This window comes from Salvelinus fontinalis, chromosome 39, assembly GCF_029448725.1.
Source record: "Salvelinus fontinalis isolate EN_2023a chromosome 39, ASM2944872v1, whole genome shotgun sequence".
Lineage (NCBI taxonomy): Eukaryota > Metazoa > Chordata > Actinopteri > Salmoniformes > Salmonidae > Salvelinus > Salvelinus fontinalis.
In genome coordinates this window covers 28,557,840-28,575,011 of record NC_074703.1, presented here as the reverse complement: position 1 = coordinate 28,575,011, position 17,172 = coordinate 28,557,840, and the positions used below count along the sequence as shown (strand labels likewise).

Genomic DNA, 17,172 nt, shown 5'->3' with positions numbered 1-17,172 from the left:
ACCAGGGATACATAGCAGAGCTGTTTTGTGTTTTTTAACAGTCCATCAGGGGTATTTTCTCCCACCCGGTCACTGGAGTTAATATGGAGGGTGGACTGTGGTTAGAGGGCACCCTGTCACATACACACACACACACACACACACACACACACACACACACACACACACACACACACACACACACACACACACACAGACACTGAGATGGCGGTTATAAATAATTCATTGGTGGAGGTAACTCCCTATATTACTGACTCTCTATAATTCAGAGTTGTTCCTTTACTGTAATGTATCACTCTGGTGGCAGACATGACATGTATAATACAGCACACACACACACACACACACACACGCACACACACACACACACACACACACACACACACACACACTCATTAACAGGTGCGTTCAGACGGCCTTCTGCTATGCATATACACCATACTGCTCTAGTGTGTAATGAGGAGGCTCCAGTCTATGGGATAGCTGGAGACTTAACGGTGTGTGACATTGCACCGCCTGCAAAACACACACACACACACACACACACACTGGCCAGGCCATGTTGTTGGAATGCTCAGGAAGTCTGGCTGGGCTTAGTGGGCATGGGAAATGGGTTAGTCATGTATTATAGATACGGCTAGCGTCTCATCTGAACACTGCTAGATAGCCTAGCACCCCTCTGTTGCGCCATGAATAAATGGTATATAAAGATCTGGTATGCATAATTTAGTAGCCTGGTGCTACTGTTCCTATCTCTCTCTGACTACATATAGTAGCCTGGTACCACTGTTCATCTCTCTCTGTCTACATATAGTAGCCTGGTGCTACTGTTCATCTCTCTCTGTCTACATATAGTAGCCTGGTGCTACTGTTTATCTCTCTCTCTCTCTCTCTCTGTCTACATATAGTAGCCTGGTGCCACTTCATCTCTCTCTGTCTACATATAGTAGCCTGGTGCTACTGTTCATATCTCTCTCTGTCTACATATAGTAGCCTGGTGCTACTGTTCATCTCTCTCTGTCTACATATAGTAGCCTGGTGCTACTGTTCATCTCTCTCTGTCTACATATAGTAGCCTGGTGCCACTGCTCTCTCTCTCTCTGTCTACATATAGTAGCCTGGTGCTACTGTTCATCTCTCTCTCTCTCTCTGTCTACATATAGTAGCCTGGTGCCACTTCATCTCTCTCTGTCCACATATAGTAGCCTGGTGCTACTGTTCATCTCTCTCTGTCTACATATAGTAGCCTGGTTCTACTGCTCTCTCTCTCTCTCTACATATAGTAGCCTGGTTCTACTGCTCTCTCTATCTATCTATTTATTATAGTAGCCTGGTGCTACTGTTCATCTCTCTCTCTGTCTACATATAGTAGCCTGGTGCTACTGTTCATATCTCTCTCTGTCTACATTTAGTAGCCTGGTGCTACTGTTCATATCTCTCTCTGTCTACATATAGTAGCCTGGTTCTACTGCTCTCTATCTATCTATATATTTTAGTAGCCTGGTGCCACTTCATCTCTCTCTCTGTCTACATATAGTAGCCTGGTGCTACTGTTCATCTCTCTCTCTGTCTACATATAGTAGCCTGGTGCTACTGTTCATCTCTCTCTCTGTCTACATATAGTAGCCTGGTGCTACTGTTCATATCTCTCTGTCTACATATAGTAGCCTGGTGCTACTGTTCATATCTCTCTCTGTCTACATATAGTAGCCTGGTGCCATTGTTTCTTCCTCTACATATAGTAGCCTGGTGCTACTGTTCATATCTCTCTCTGTCTACATATAGTAGCCTGGTTCTACTGCTCTCTCTCTCTGTCTATATATAGTAGCCTGGTGCTACTGCTCTCTCTCTCTCTGTCTACATATAGTAGCCTGGTTCTACTGCTCTCTCTCTCTCTGTCTACATATAGTAGCCTGGTGCTACTGCTCTCTCTCTCTCTCTGTCTACATATAGTAGCCTGGTTCTACTGTTCATCTCTCTCTGTCTACATATAGTAGCCTGGTGCTACTGTTCATCTCTCTCTCTGTCTACATATGGTAGCCTGGTGCTACTGTTCATCTCTCTCTCTGTCTACATATAGTAGCCTGGTTCTACTGTTCATCTCTCTCTCTGTCTACATATAGTAGCCTGGTGCTACTGCTCTCTCTCTCTCTGTCTACATATAGTAGCCTGGTGCTACTGCTCTCTCTCTCTCTGTCTACATATAGTAGCCTGGTTCTACTGTTCATCTCTCTCTCTGTCTACATATAGTAGCCTGGTGCTACTTTCATATCTCTCTGTCTACATATAGTAGCCTGGTTCTACTGCTCTCTCTCTATCTGTCTACATATAGTAGCCTGGTTCTACTGCTCTCTCTCTCTATCTATCTATTTATTTTAGTAGCCTGGTGCTACTGTTTATATCTCTCTGTCTACATAGAGTTAGTAAGTGTAGTTTGAACGTCACTGTTCATCTCTATGCTCCTGTTTTCAGATGACTTGGCTCCCTGCATCAACCCTCTGGAAGCTTCAGTTGTGTGTGAAGAGTGTAGATGGTGAATGGCTACAACCTCTATTTTTAGTGACTATGAATGTTGTGATGTGAAAATAGAATGAAGGTTGACAGAAAGCCGTGGGGAGGTTCAGCTGTAGTCTAACTAAATATATACTGGAGTAGAGTGTGTGTGTGTGACTCTGAGTCTACTAGTGAGTTTCCCTTGTTTCTTGCTTCATCTTTCCTTTTTATATATATATAGTTTTTATTTTTTCAAATTATGTTGTCCGTGCTTTGAGTGTTGAGCAGTACCATGGGATAGACCCCTATTGAATATACAGTATGTATGAATATACAGTATGTATGTGTGGGGGACTCTTGTTCACCACCAGGACAGGGTTTTCATGTTGTCCCACTTCTGCTGCAACCTGCTTACTATTGATTCAAACCTTCCCCTACAGTCACTGTGTGTGTCAGAGTGCCAGCTCCTGGTATTGTTATTGATTCAGACCTTCCCCTACAGTCACTGTGTGTGTTAGCTCCTGGTATTGTTATTGATTCAGACCTTCCCCTACAGTCACTGTGTGTCAGAGTGCCAGCTCCTGGTATTGTTATTGATTCAGACCTTCCTCTACAGTCACTGTGTGTGTCAGAGTGCCAGCTCCTGGTATTGTTATTAATTCAAGCCTGATGGCGACAGGGAAGAAGGCCTGGCTAGATAACAGGTCAAGCCTGATGGCGGCAGGGAAGAAGGCCTGGCTAGATAACAGGTCAAGCCTTATGGCCGCAGGGAAGAAGGCCTGGCTAGATAACAGGTCAAGCCTGAAGGGAAGAAGGCCTGGCTAGATAACAGGTCAAGCCTGAAGGGAAGAAGGCCTGGCTAGATAACAGGTCAAGCCTGATGGCTGCAGGGAAGAAGGCCTGGCTAGATAACAGGTCAAGCCTGATGGCGGCAGGGAAGACTGTCATTGTACAGGCCACCTACGTGTGTGTGTGTGTGTGTGTGTGTGTGTGTGTGTGTGTGTCAAGCAAGCCTGCATGGTGTGTGAGTAAATTGAAGGGGCCGATGTGTGTGATGATGAATGACTGTTCCCCATTCTGTCTCTGGCATATTAATCCCCCCCACCACCTCACTGATTATTGTAATGGCTTTCTGCCTGTGTAGTAGGGAGTACACACACACACACACACACACACACACACACACACACACACACACACACACATGGTTATTGATTGGGGAGTGAGCCACACTGGGCTCCTTCCCAAATGGTACCCTATCCCACTGTTTCTGACCAGGGCCCATATGGTGCTATTGGGTCAGCGTTGGGATGGGTAGAGGGGGTTGGAAAACTCAAAGCAGCTAGAAATTGCCATGAGCCAGGTCACACCAATCAATGGTTTATTTTTTATTTTTTTTATTTTTTTGGGGGGGGGTGGTTTATTTAACCAATCAATGGTTTATTAATTAGCCTTTTGTGCTGTGTGTGTGTGTGTGTCACACAATGGCCTGATATTCAGTTTGTGATGTAGGGCAATGGGCTCTGACCTGAGTCCTGTGTGTGTGTTCTGCGTAACCTCGTCTGTGCAACAACGATCTGAGGGGTCTGTTCTGACTGGGGGGCTCTGTTGTTCTGACTGGGGGGCTCTGTTGTTCTGACTGGGGGGCTCTGTTGTTCTGACTGGGGGGCTCTGTTGTTCTGACTGGGTGTTCTGTTGTTCTTGTGTTCTCAGAGACCCAATGCGCTGGAGTTGCAGAAAGTGACTGACGGAGAGGAGGGGGAGAGAGATGGAGAGATGGACTCTACCTCTGCAGGGGAGGAGGACTTCAAGACTTCAGACGAGGGCTTCATGGGCATGACACCTCTACTACAGGCCCACCACGCCATGGAGAAGATGGAGGAGTTTGTTCACAAGGTCAGTCTCTCTCACACACACACACACACACACACACACACACACACACTGGTCCCCCGAAGTCTCACCTTGGACATACACTACATGACCAAAGGTATGTGGACTAACCGGTTCCCCTCACATTAACTCTGTACCGGTTCCCCCCGCACATTGACTATGTACCGGTATCCCCTGCACATTGACTCTGTACCGGTTCCCCCCGCACATTGACTCTGTACCGGTATCCCCTGCACATTGACTCTGTACCGGTTCCCCCCGCACATTGACTCTGTACCGGTATCCCCTGCACATTGACTCTGTACCGGTACCCCCCGCACATTGACTCTGTACCGGTACCCCCCGCACATTGAGTCTGTACCGGTCCCCCCCGCACATTGACTCTGTACCGGTATCCCCTGCACATTGACTCTGTACCGGTTCCCCCCGCACATTGACTCTGTACCGGTATCCCCTGCACATTGACTCTGTACCGGTCCCCCCCGCACATTGACTCTGTACCGGTCCCCCCCGCACATTGACTCTGTACCGGTCCCCCCCGCACATTGACTCTGTACCGGTTCCCCCCGCACATTGACTCTGTACCGGTACCCCCCGCACATTGACTCTGTACCGGTCCCCCCCGCACATTGACTCTGTACCGGTCCCCCCCGCACATTGACTCTGTACCGGTCCCCCCCGCACATTGACTCTGTACCGGTCCCCCCCGCACATTGACTCTGTACCGGTCCCCCCCGCACATTGACTCTGTACCGGTACCCCCCGCACATTGACTCTGTACCGGTCCCCCCCGCACATTGACTCTGTACCGGTCCCCCCCGCACATTGACTCTGTACCGGTCCCCCCCGCACATTGACTCTGTACCGGTCCCCCCCGCACATTGACTCTGTACCGGTACCCCCCGCACATTGACTCTGTACCGGTTCCCCCCGCACATTGACTCTGTACCGGTACCCCATGCACATTGACTCTGTACCGGTACCCCCCGCACATTGACTCTGTACCGGTACCCCCCGCACATTGACTCTGTACCGGTACCCCCCGCACATTGACTCTGTACCGGTACCCCCCGCACATTGACTCTGTACCGGTTCCCCCCGCACATTGACTCTGTACCGGTACCCCCCGCACATTGACTCTGTACCGGTACCCCCCGCACATTGACTCTGTGCCGGTTCCCCCCGCACATTGACTCTGTACCGGTACCCCCCGCACATTGACTCTGTACCGGTTCCCCCCGCACATTGACTCTGTACCGGTTCCCCCCGCACATTGACTCTGTACCGGTTCCCCCCGCACATTGACTCTGTACCGGTCCCCCCCGCACATTGACTCTGTACCGGTCCCCCCCGCACATTGACTCTGTACCGGTACCCCCCCGCACATTGACTCTGTACCGGTACCCCCCGCACATTGACTCTGTACCGGTACCCCCCGCACATTGACTCTGTACCGGTACCCCCCGCACATTGACTCTGTACCGGTCCCCCCCGCACATTGACTCTGTACCGGTACCCCCCGCACATTGACTCTGTACCGGTACCCCCCGCACATTGACTCTGTACCGGTACCCCCCCGCACATTGACTCTGTACCGGTCCCCCCCGCACATTGACTCTGTACCGGTCCCCCCCGCACATTGACTCTGTACCGGTCCCCCCCGCACATTGACTCTGTACCGGTCCCCCCCGCACATTGACTCTGTACCGGTACCCCCCGCACATTGACTCTGTACCGGTACCCCCCCCGCACATTGACTCTGTACCGGTACCCCCCGCACATTGACTCTGTACCGGTACCCCCCGCACATTGACTCTGTACCGGTACCCCCCGCACATTGACTCTGTACCGGTTCCCCCCGCACATTGACTCTGTGCCGGTACCCCCCGCACATTGACTCTGTGCCGGTACCCCCCGCACATTGACTCTGTGCCGGTTCCCCCCGCACATTGACTCTGTACCGGTCCCCCCCGCACATTGACTCTGTACCGGTTCCCCCCGCACATTGACTCTGTACCGGTTCCCCCCGCACATTGACTCTGTACCGGTTCCCCCCGCACATTGACTCTGTACCGGTCCCCCCCGCACATTGACTTTGTACCGGTACCCCCCGCACATTGACTCTGTACCGGTCCCCCCCGCACATTGACTCTGTACCGGTACCCCCCGCACATTGACTCTGTACCGGTACCCCCCCCGCACATTGACTCTGTACCGGTACCCCCCCGCACATTGACTCTGTACCGGTACCCCCCGCACATTGACTCTGTACCGGTCCCCCCCGCACATTGACTCTGTACCGGTACCCCCCGCACATTGACTCTGTACCGGTACCCCGGTACTTTTATTTGTTATTCTTTATTTTTGTTGTTATTTTTTAAACTGAATTGTTTAAGGGCTTGTTAGTAAGCATATCACTGTAAGGTCTACCTACACCTGTTGTATTCGGCGCATGTGATAAATAACATTAGATTTTGATTTGAAATGGCAGCCTTTTCCCTGTAAAGTGCACCACTTTTGATGAGGGTGACATTTAGACCATTTTATTCTGTCATTATCACACGGAGGTTTGTTCATCTCTCTCTGTCGCCCCAGTGGGTTATGTGGCATGATTGTCATGTTCAGTAGGAAGAAAAAAACAGGGAGGTTCTATACATTAACTTATCCAATAGAACGAATGTATCTGTTGCTAAATGTTTTGCTGTGTGTGTGCCCTACTGAACACAGCCCTGCAACATGTACTCTGATGCCTAACCTCTGGAACGGGGGCCAACTAGAAATTAACCTACGCTGCTCAGAATTCTGCAGTTGATGGGAACAGACATCTAACTTGTGCTGAAATGTCAAACAGCAGGCTTTCAATTACAGAAATAAATCACTTTATGACTCAGAATTAGTCAACAACAACAACTGTTTCTCGCTCTCCTGTGTCCACCCCTATAGGCTCTGGTCTAAAGTAGTGCACTATATAGGCTCTAGTCTAAAGTAGTGCACTATATAGGCTCTGGTCTAAAGTAGTGCACTATATAGGCCCTGGTCTAAAGTAGTGCACTATATAGGCTCTAGTCTAAAGTAGTGCACTATATAGGCTCTGGTCTAAAGTAGTGCACTATATAGGGCTCTGGTCTAAAGTAGTGCACTATATAGGGCGCTGGTCTAACGTAGTGCACTATATAGGGCTCTGGTCTAAAGTAGTGCACTATATAGGGCTCTGGTCTAAAGTAGTGCACTATATAGGGCTCTGGTCTAAAGTAGTGCACTATATAGGGCTCTGGTCTAAAGTAGTGCACTATATAGGCTCTAGTCTAAAGTAGTGCACTATATAGGCTCTGGTCTAAAGTAGTGCACTATATAGGGCTCTGGTCTAAAGTAGTGCACTATATAGGGCGCTGGTCTAACGTAGTGCACTATATAGGGCTCTGGTCTAAAGTAGTGCACTATATAGGGCTCTGGTCTAAAGTAGTGCACTATATAGGGCTCTGGTCTAAAGTAGTGCACTATATAGGGCTCTGGTCTAAAGTAGTGCACTATATAGGGCTCTGGTCTAAAGTAGTGCACTATATAGGGCTCTGGTCTAAAGTAGTGCACTATATAGGGCTCTGGTCTAAAGTAGTGCACTATATAGGGCTCTGGTCTAAAGTAGTGCACTATATAGGGCTCTGGTCTAAAGTAGTGCACTATATAGGGCTCTGGTCTAAAGTAGTGCACTACATAGGGAATAGGGTGCCATTAGGGACCTGTGTGTTCCTGACCAGGTTAGCTAGCCTGGAGAGACGTTGCTATCACATGAGTGGTCACCAGACCTTTAGGTCTAACACCTCACATTTCCCTCCTCCCTCCTCTATCATTGCCAAATAGGCAGACCTCCCTCTCTCCTTCCCTCTAGCTCTAGCGTTGACAAATGGAGAATGCCACGTGCATGGAACTAGCTTCACATTTCTGCATGTGTCTGTATCAGCAGTAACGGCCTATATCAGAGGTACTAGCAACCCAAACTGTTCACATCCCTCTTCATGGGGGTGTGTGGGGGGGGGGGGGGGGGGGGGTGAGCCTAACTAACTAACAAGGGTGCCAAGTAGGCACACTCACATTAAGCATCTCCAATCCTAAATTAAATCTACAATCGGCTTCAAATTTCGCAACAAAGCCTCCTTCACTCATGCTGCCAAACATACCCTTGTAAAACTGACTATCCTACCGATCCTTGACTTCGGCGATGTCATTTACAAAATAGTGGTCATTATGGCCAAACAGTTCTATTTTTGTTTCATCAGACCAGAGGACATTTTTCCAAGAAGTACAATCTTTGTCCCCATGTCCAGTTGCAAACCGAAGCCACGGCTTTGGAGCAGTGGCTTCTTCCTTGCTGAGCGGCCTTTCAGGTTATGTCGATATAGGACTCGTTTTACTGTGGATTTAGATACTTTTGTACCTGTTTCCTCCAGCATCTTCACAAGGTCCTTTGCTGTTGTTCGTTACGTTCATCTCTAGGAGACAGAACGTGACCCCTTCCTGAGCGGTATGACGGCTGCGTGGTCCCATGGTGTTTATACTGTGTACTATTGTTTGTACAGATGAACGTGGTACCTTCAGGCATTTGGAAATTGCTCCCAAGGATGAACCAGACTTGTGGAGGTCTACATTTTTTTTTCTGAGGTCTTGGCTGATTTCTTCTGATTTTCCCATGATGTCAAGCAATGAGTTTGAAGGTAGGCCTTGAAATACATCCACAGCTACACCTCCAATTAGCCTATCAGAAGCTTCTAAAGCCATGACATCATTTTCTGGAATTTTCCAAGCTGTTTAAAGACAGTCAACTTAGTGTATGTAAACTTCTGACCCACTGGAATTGTGATACAGTGAATTATAAGTGAAATAATCTGTCTGTAAACAATTGTTGGAAAAATGTCTTGTGTCATGCAAAGTAGATGTCCTAACCGACTTGCCAAAACTATAGTTTGTTAACAAGAAATTTGTGGAGTGGTTGAGAAATGAGTTAATGACTCCAACCTAAGTGTATGTAAATATCTGTGTTAGGGAGGCCTGTGGAACAGTAGTCTAACACAGATATTACATAGGGAGGTCTATGGAACAGTAGTCTAATACAGGAGGAGGCCTGGGTAGAAGGGTAGAATGAGATGTTATGTTTATTTTGAACCATGGTCCAACCCTGGTGTAACCCACCACTGCCCTGACAGCGGCTACTCTGTTCCTAGTGCCTGCCCTGACAGCGGCTACTCTGTTCCTAGTGCCTGCCCTGACAGCGGCTACTCTGTTCCTAGTGCCTGCCCTGACAGCGGCTACTCTGTTCCTAGTGCCTGCCCTGACAGCGGCTACTCTGTTCCTAGTTCCTGCCCTGACAGCGGCTACTCTGTTCCCAGTGCCTGCCCTGACAGCGGCTACTCTGTTCCTAGTGCCTGCCCTGACAGCGGCTACTCTGTTCCTAGTGCCTGCCCTGACAGCGGCTACTCTGTTCCTAGTGCCTGCCCTGACAGCGGCTACTCTGTTCCTAGTTCCTGCCCTGACAGCGGCTACTCTGTTCCTAGTGCCTGCCCTGACAGCGGCTACTCTGTTCCTAGTGCCTGCCCTGACAGCGGCTACTCTGTTCCTAGTGCCTGCCCTGACAGCGGCTACTCTGTTCCTAGTGCCTGCCCTGACAGCGGCTACTCTGTTCCTAGTTCCTGCCCTGACAGCGGCTACTCTGTTCCCAGTGCCTGCCCTGACAGCGGCTACTCTGTTCCTAGTGCCTGCCCTGACAGCGGCTACTCTGTTCCCAGTTTCCTGCCCTGACAGCGGCTACTCTGTTCCCAGTTTCCTGCCCTGACAGCGGCTACTCTGTTCCCAGTGCCTGTCCTGACAGCGGCTACTCTGTTCCCAGTGCCTGTCCTGACAGCGGCTACTCTGTTCCCAGTGCCTGTCCTGACAGCGGCTACTCTGTTCCTAGTGCCTGTCCTGACAGCGGCTACTCTGTTCCCAGTGCCTGCCCTGACAGCGGCTACTCTGTTCCTAGTTTCCTGCCCTGACAGCGGCTACTCTGTTCCTAGTTTCCTGCCCTGACAGCGGCTACTCTGTTCCTAGTTTCCTGCCCTGACAGCGGCTACTCTGTTCCTAGTTTCCTGCCCTGACAGCGGCTACTCTGTTCCTAGTTTCCTGCCCTGACAGCGGCTACTCTGTTCCTAGTTTCCTGCCCTGACAGCGGCTACTCTGTTCCTAGTGCCTGCCCTGACAGCGGCTACTCTGTTCCTAGTGCCTGCCCTGACAGCGGCTACTCTGTTCCTAGTGCCTGCCCTGACAGCGGCTACTCTGTTCCTAGTTCCTGCCCTGACAGCGGCTACTCTGTTCCCAGTGCCTGCCCTGACAGCGGCTACTCTGTTCCTAGTGCCTGCCCTGACAGCGGCTACTCTGTTCCCAGTTTCCTGCCCTGACAGCGGCTACTCTGTTCCCAGTTTCCTGCCCTGACAGCGGCTACTCTGTTCCCAGTGCCTGTCCTGACAGCGGCTACTCTGTTCCCAGTGCCTGTCCTGACAGCGGCTACTCTGTTCCCAGTGCCTGTCCTGACAGCGGCTACTCTGTTCCTAGTGCCTGTCCTGACAGCGGCTACTCTGTTCCCAGTGCCTGCCCTGACAGCGGCTACTCTGTTCCTAGTGCCTGCCCTGACAGCGGCTACTCTGTTCCCAGTTTCCTGCCCTGACAGCGGCTACTCTGTTCCCAGTTTCCTGCCCTGACAGCGGCTACTCTGTTCCCAGTGCCTGTCCTGACAGCGGCTACTCTGTTCCCAGTGCCTGTCCTGACAGCGGCTACTCTGTTCCCAGTGCCTGTCCTGACAGCGGCTACTCTGTTCCTAGTGCCTGTCCTGACAGCGGCTACTCTGTTCCCAGTGCCTGCCCTGACAGCGGCTACTCTGTTCCTAGTTTCCTGCCCTGACAGCGGCTACTCTGTTCCTAGTTTCCTGCCCTGACAGCGGCTACTCTGTTCCTAGTTTCCTGCCCTGACAGCGGCTACTCTGTTCCTAGTTTCCTGCCCTGACAGCGGCTACTCTGTTCCTAGTTTCCTGCCCTGACAGCGGCTACTCTGTTCCTAGTTTCCTGCCCTGACAGCGGCTACTCTGTTCCTAGTGCCTGCCCTGACAGCGGCTACTCTGTTCCTAGTGCCTGCCCTGACAGCGGCTACTCTGTTCCTAGTTTCCTGCCCTGACAGCGGCTACTCTGTTCCCAGTGCCTGTCCTGACAGCGGCTACTCTGTTCCCAGTGCCTGACCTGACAGCGGCTACTCTGTTCCTAGTTTCCTGCCCTGGCAGCGGCTACTCTGTTCCTAGTTTCCTGCCCTGACAGCGGCTACTCTGTTCCTAGTGCCTGCCCTGACAGCGGCTACTCTGTTCCTAGTGCCTGCCCTGACAGCGGCTACTCTGTTCCTAGTGCCTGCCCTGACAGCGGCTACTCTGTTCCTAGTGCCTGCCCTGACAGCGGCTACTCTGTTCCCAGTGCCTGCCCTGACAGCGGCTACTCTGTTCCCAGTGCCTGCCCTGACAGCGGCTACTCTGTTCCTAGTGCCTGTCCTGACAGCGGCTACTCTGTTCCCAGTGCCTGCCCTGACAGCGGCTACTCTGTTCCTAGTGCCTGCCCTGACGGCGGCTACTCTGTTCCTAGTGCCTGCCCTGACGGCGGCTACTCTGTTCCTAGTGCCTGCCCTGACAGCGGCTACTCTGTTCCTAGGACAATGTATCTAATCCCAGTAGCCGACCCAAAACAACAGCGCCGCTGAAGGGGCAGACGGAGCGGTCTTCTGGTCCCGCTCGGTAGACGGGCACATCGCTCAACACTCCCAGGTATACTACTCGCCAATGTCCAGTCTCTTGACAACAAGGTAGACGAAATTTGAGCAAGGGTTGCCTTCCAGAGAGACATCAGAGATTGTAAGATTCTCTGTTTCACGGAAACATGGCTCTCTCGGGATATGATGTTGGAGTCGGTTCTACCACTGGGCTTCATGCATCGCGCCGACAGAGATAAACACCTCTGGGTAGAGGAAGGGCGGGGGTGTATGACTCATGGTCTAATCATAACAACATACAGGAACTCAAGTTCTTCTGCTCACCCGATCTAGAATTCCTTACAATCAAATGCCGGCCATTTTACCTCCCAAGAGAATTCTCGTCAGTTATAGTCACAGCTGTGTACATTCCCCATCAAGCAGACACCAAGATGGCCCTAAAGAACTTCACTGGACTCTATGTAAACTGGAAACCACATAACCTGAGGCTGCATTCATTGTAGCTGGGGGTTTTAACAAAGCACATTTGAGAACATGGCTACCTAAAGTCTATCAGCATATTGATTGCGCTATGCGCATGGGTAATGCATTTGATCACTGCTACTCTAACTTCCGCGATGCATACAAAGCCCTCTACCGCCCTCCCTTCGGCAAATCCGACCACGACGCCATCTTGCTCCTACCATCTTATAGCCAGAAACTCAAATAGGATGTACCAGTGATGAGAACCATTCAACGCTGGTCTGACCAATCGGAAGCCACGCTTGAGTTTATAAGGAAGTGCATTGGAGATGTTGTGCCCACTGTGACTATTAAAACCTACCCTAACCAGAAACCGTGGATGGATGGCAGCATTCGCGCAACACTGAAAGCACGAATCGCCACATTTAACCTTGGATAACGGTCTGAGAATATGGCTGAATATAAACAGTGTAGCTATTCCCTCCGCAAGGCAATCAAACAAGCGAAATTCCGCGTCACGGACACCGACGTCACGCTTCCAAACTAAACACCTTCTTTGCCTGCTTTGAGGATAATAGTGCCACTGTCGCGGCCCCCTAACAAGGACTGAGCCTTCTCCGTAGCCGCCGTAAGCAAAACATTTAGACGTGGCTACTCTGTTCCTAGTGCCTGTCCTGACAGCGGCTCCTCTGCTCCTAGTGCCTGTCCTGACAGCGGCTCCTCTGTTCCTAGTGCCTGTCCTGACAGCGGCTCCTCTGCTCCTAGTGCCTGTCCTGACAGCGGCTCCTCTGCTCCTAGTGCCTGTCCTGACAGCGGCTCCTCTGCTCCTAGTGCCTGTCCTGACAGCGGCTCCTCTGTTCCTAGTGCCTGTCCTGACAGCGGCTCCTCTGCTCCTAGTGCCTGTCCTGACAGCGGCTCCTCTGTTCCTAGTGCCTGTCCTGACAGCGGCTCCTCTGCTCCTAGTGCCTGTCCTGACAGCGCCTCCTCTGTTCCTAGTTCCTGTCCTGACAGCGGCTCCTCTGCTCCTAGTGCCTGTCCTGACAGCGGCTCCTCTGCTCCTAGCTGCAAGCTTGCGTTTTTTCCATAGTATTTATTGATGCTTGTATTGAGACGGGCATAGAAACGGATGGGGATACAGAGAGGAGGCGACGGGGGGAGACGGGGAGTGAACCCTGGTCTCCGGTGGGGAGGCCTACATGTTCTTATTGCCTGGAGTGTTACCTGACCACGGCTCTGCACACGCTTACATTTTGTGTGTGCGTACACTTGCATTTCACCTGCTCGTGTGTCTGTCCGTTGTGTGTCCATCCATGTCTGTCCATTGTGTGTCTGTCTGTCTGTCTTGTGTGTGTGTGTGCGTCCATCAATGTCTGTGTCTTTCTGTCTGTGTGCGTGCCCCTGTGTGGTGTGTGTGTTGTTGAACTCATTTAGCTTGTACAGTAACTGCCTCAGTGATCCTGCTCCCTGTTGTAATGACTGTAGTCAGTTAAAGCCAAGGACCCAGAGAGTTTGGGTCTCTGAGTGAAACTGATAGAGGCTCCAGAGAACCAGCCCATCTTTAATGACACTGGAGAACCACACCGCAGGTTAAATATCTCCACTGTACGCAGCGTGTCTGCATCTGTTGGATGCTCTGTCTCAGCCTGCTCTGTCTCGGCCTGCTCTGTCTCGGCCTGCTCTGTCTCGGCCTGCTCTGTCTCGGCCTGCTCTGTCTCGGCCTGCTCTGTCTCGGCCTGCTCTGTCTCGGCCTGCTCTGTCTCGGCCTGCTCTGTCTCGGCCTGCTCTGTCTCGGCCTGCTCTGTCTCGGCCTGCTCTGTCTCGGCCTGCTCTGTCTCGGCCTGCTCTGTCTCGGCCTGCTCTGTCTCGGCCTGCTCTGTCTCGGCCTGCTCTGTCTCGGCCTGCTCTGTCTCGGCCTGCTCTGTCTCGGCCTGCTCTGTCTCGGCCTGCTCTGTCTCGGCCTGCTCTGTCTCGGCCTGCTCTGTCTCGGCCTGCTCTGTCTCGGCCTGCTCTGTCTCGGCCTGCTCTGTCTCGGCCTGCTCTGTCTCGGCCTGCTCTGTCTCGGCCTGCTCTGTCTCGGCCTGCTCTGTCTCGGCCTGCTCTGTCTCGGCCTGCTCTGTCTCGGCCTGCTCTGTCTCGGCCTGCTCTGTCTCGGCCTGCTCTGTCTCGGCCTGCTCTGTCTCGGCCTGCTCTGTCTCGGCCTGCTCTGTCTCGGCCTGCTCTGTCTCGGCCTGCTCTGTCTCGGCCTGCTCTGTCTCGGCCTGCTCTGTCTCGGCCTGCTCTGTCTCGGCCTGCTCTGTCTCGGCCTGCTCTGTCTCGGCCTGCTCTGTCTCGGCCTGCTCTGTCTCGGCCTGCTCTGTCTCGGCCTGCTCTGTCTCGGCCTGCTCTGTCTCGGCCTGCTCTGTCTCGGCCTGCTCTGTCTCGGCCTGCTCTGTCTCGGCCTGCTCTGTCTCGGCCTGCTCTGTCTCGGCCTGCTCTGTCTCGGCCTGCTCTGTCTCGGCCTGCTCTGTCCCGGCCTGCTCTGTCCCGGCCTGCTCTGTCCCGGCCTGCTCTGTCCCGGCCTGCTCTGTCCCGGCCTGCTCTGTCCCGGCCTGCTCTGTCCCGGCCTGCTCTGTCCCGGCCTGCTCTGTCCCGGCCTGCTCTGTCCCGGCCTGCTCTGTCCCGGCCTGCTCTGTCCCGGCCTGCTCTGTCCCGGCCTGCTCTGTCCCGGCCTGCTCTGTCCCGGCCTGCTCTGTCCCGGCCTGCTCTGTCCCGGCCTGCTCTGTCCCGGCCTGCTCTGTCCCGGCCTGCTCTGTCCCGGCCTGCTCTGTCCCGGCCTGCTCTGTCCCGGCCTGCTCTGTCCCGGCCTGCTCTGTCCCGGCCTGCTCTGTCCCGGCCTGCTCTGTCCCGGCCTGCTCTGTCCCGGCCTGCTCTGTCCCGGCCTGCTCTGTCCCGGCCTGCTCTGTCCCGGCCTGCTCTGTCCCGGCCTGCTCTGTCCCGGCCTGCTCTGTCCCGGCCTGCTCTGTCCCGGCCTGCTCTGTCCCGGCCTGCTCTGTCCCGGCCTGCTCTGTCCCGGCCTGCTCTGTCCCGGCCTGCTCTGTCCCGGCCTGCTCTGTCCCGGCCTGCTCTGTCCCGGCCTGCTCTGTCCCGGCCTGCTCTGTCCCGGCCTGCTCTGTCCCGGCCTGCTCTGTCCCGGCCTGCTCTGTCCCGGCCTGCTCTGTCCCGGCCTGCTCTGTCCCGGCCTGCTCTGTCCCGGCCTGCTCTGTCCCGGCCTGCTCTGTCCCGGCCTGCTCTGTCCCGGCCTGCTCTGTCCCGGCCTGCTCTGTCCCGGCCTGCTCTGTCCCGGCCTGCTCTGTCCCGGCCTGCTCTGTCCCGGCCTGCTCTGTCCCGGCCTGCTCTGTCCCGGCCTGCTCTGTCCCGGCCTGCTCTGTCCCGGCCTGCTCTGTCCCGGCCTGCTCTGTCCCGGCCTGCTCTGTCCCGGCCTGCTCTGTCCCGGCCTGCTCTGTCCCGGCCTGCTCTGTCCCGGCCTGCTCTGTCCCGGCCTGCTCTGTCTCGGCCTGCTCTGTCTCGGCCTGCTCTGTCTCGGCCTGCTCTGTCTCGGCCTGCGTCTCCACTGGACATGTCAATTCACCCTGAACATCAAATGGAAATATGAAAGATACACGAAAGAGAACACTCCTTTTCCCCCTCAGTTGTTTAATTATATTCGTAACTCAAGTTCAATCCCGTTTCGGAGGAAACCCTAATGAAGTGTTTTTCCGCGTCTCTCCCTGTGTCTTCTTCCAAGGTGTGGGAAGGCCGGTGGCGGGTCATCCCTCATGACGTGCTGCCTGAGTGGCTGAAGGATAACGAGTATCTCCGCCACGGGCACCGGCCGCCCATGCCCTCCTTCAGGGCCTGCTTCAAGAGCATCTTCAGGATCCACACTGAGACGGGCAACATCTGGACTCACCTGCTGGGTAAGAGAGTGGTCAGGGCGGGGGGGGGGGACACAATCACTAACACACACCAAGCTAGCATTTAAATTGAAATATATTTTTCAAACAAAGCTAGCAAATTAATGTCTTTTGATGGTGACATTTACTTTGGTTTGAGTGACTTAACAGCTAATTAGATCACACTACACCCTTAAAAACCCACAGCTAATTAGATCACAGAACAGTCGTTCCCAACCTTTTCTGTTCTGGGGACCATAAACTGTAGAGGAGTAGAGAGGGGGTGGTGGTAGAGGAGCAGAGGGGGTGGTGGTAGAGGAGCAGAGGGGGTGGTGGTAGAGGAGCAGAGGGGGTGGTGGTAGAGGAGCAGAGGGGGTGGTGGTAGAGGAGCAGAGGGGGTGGTGGTAGAGGAGCAGAGGGGGTGGTGGTAGAGGAGCAGAGGGGGTGGTGGTAGAGGAGCGGAGAGGGGGTGGTGGTAGAGGAGCGGAGAGGGGGTGGTGGTAGAGGAGCGGAGAGGGGGTGGTGGTAGAGGAGCGGAGAGGGGGTGGTGGTAGAGGAGCGGAGAGGGGGTGGTGGTAGAGGAGCGGAGAGGGGGTGGTGGTAGAGGAGCGGAGAGGGGGTGGTGGTAGAGGAGCGGAGAGGG

The 17,172-nt window shown here is 53.4% G+C and overlaps 1 protein-coding gene across 1 annotated transcript in view; it reads left to right on the top strand.

The window, feature by feature from the left end:
- Positions 1-16,726, top strand: part of LOC129838735 (uncharacterized) — a 77,127-nt gene extending 60,401 nt beyond the window's left edge. Inside the window, exons 4-5 of the mRNA XM_055905891.1 lie at positions 4,207-4,389; positions 16,382-16,726. Of these exons, the coding sequence (XP_055761866.1) occupies positions 4,207-4,389; positions 16,382-16,618 (420 nt within the window). The 3' untranslated portion in view covers positions 16,619-16,726. The remainder of the gene's footprint in view (positions 1-4,206; positions 4,390-16,381) is intronic.
- Positions 16,727-17,172: the final 446 nt, after the last annotated feature.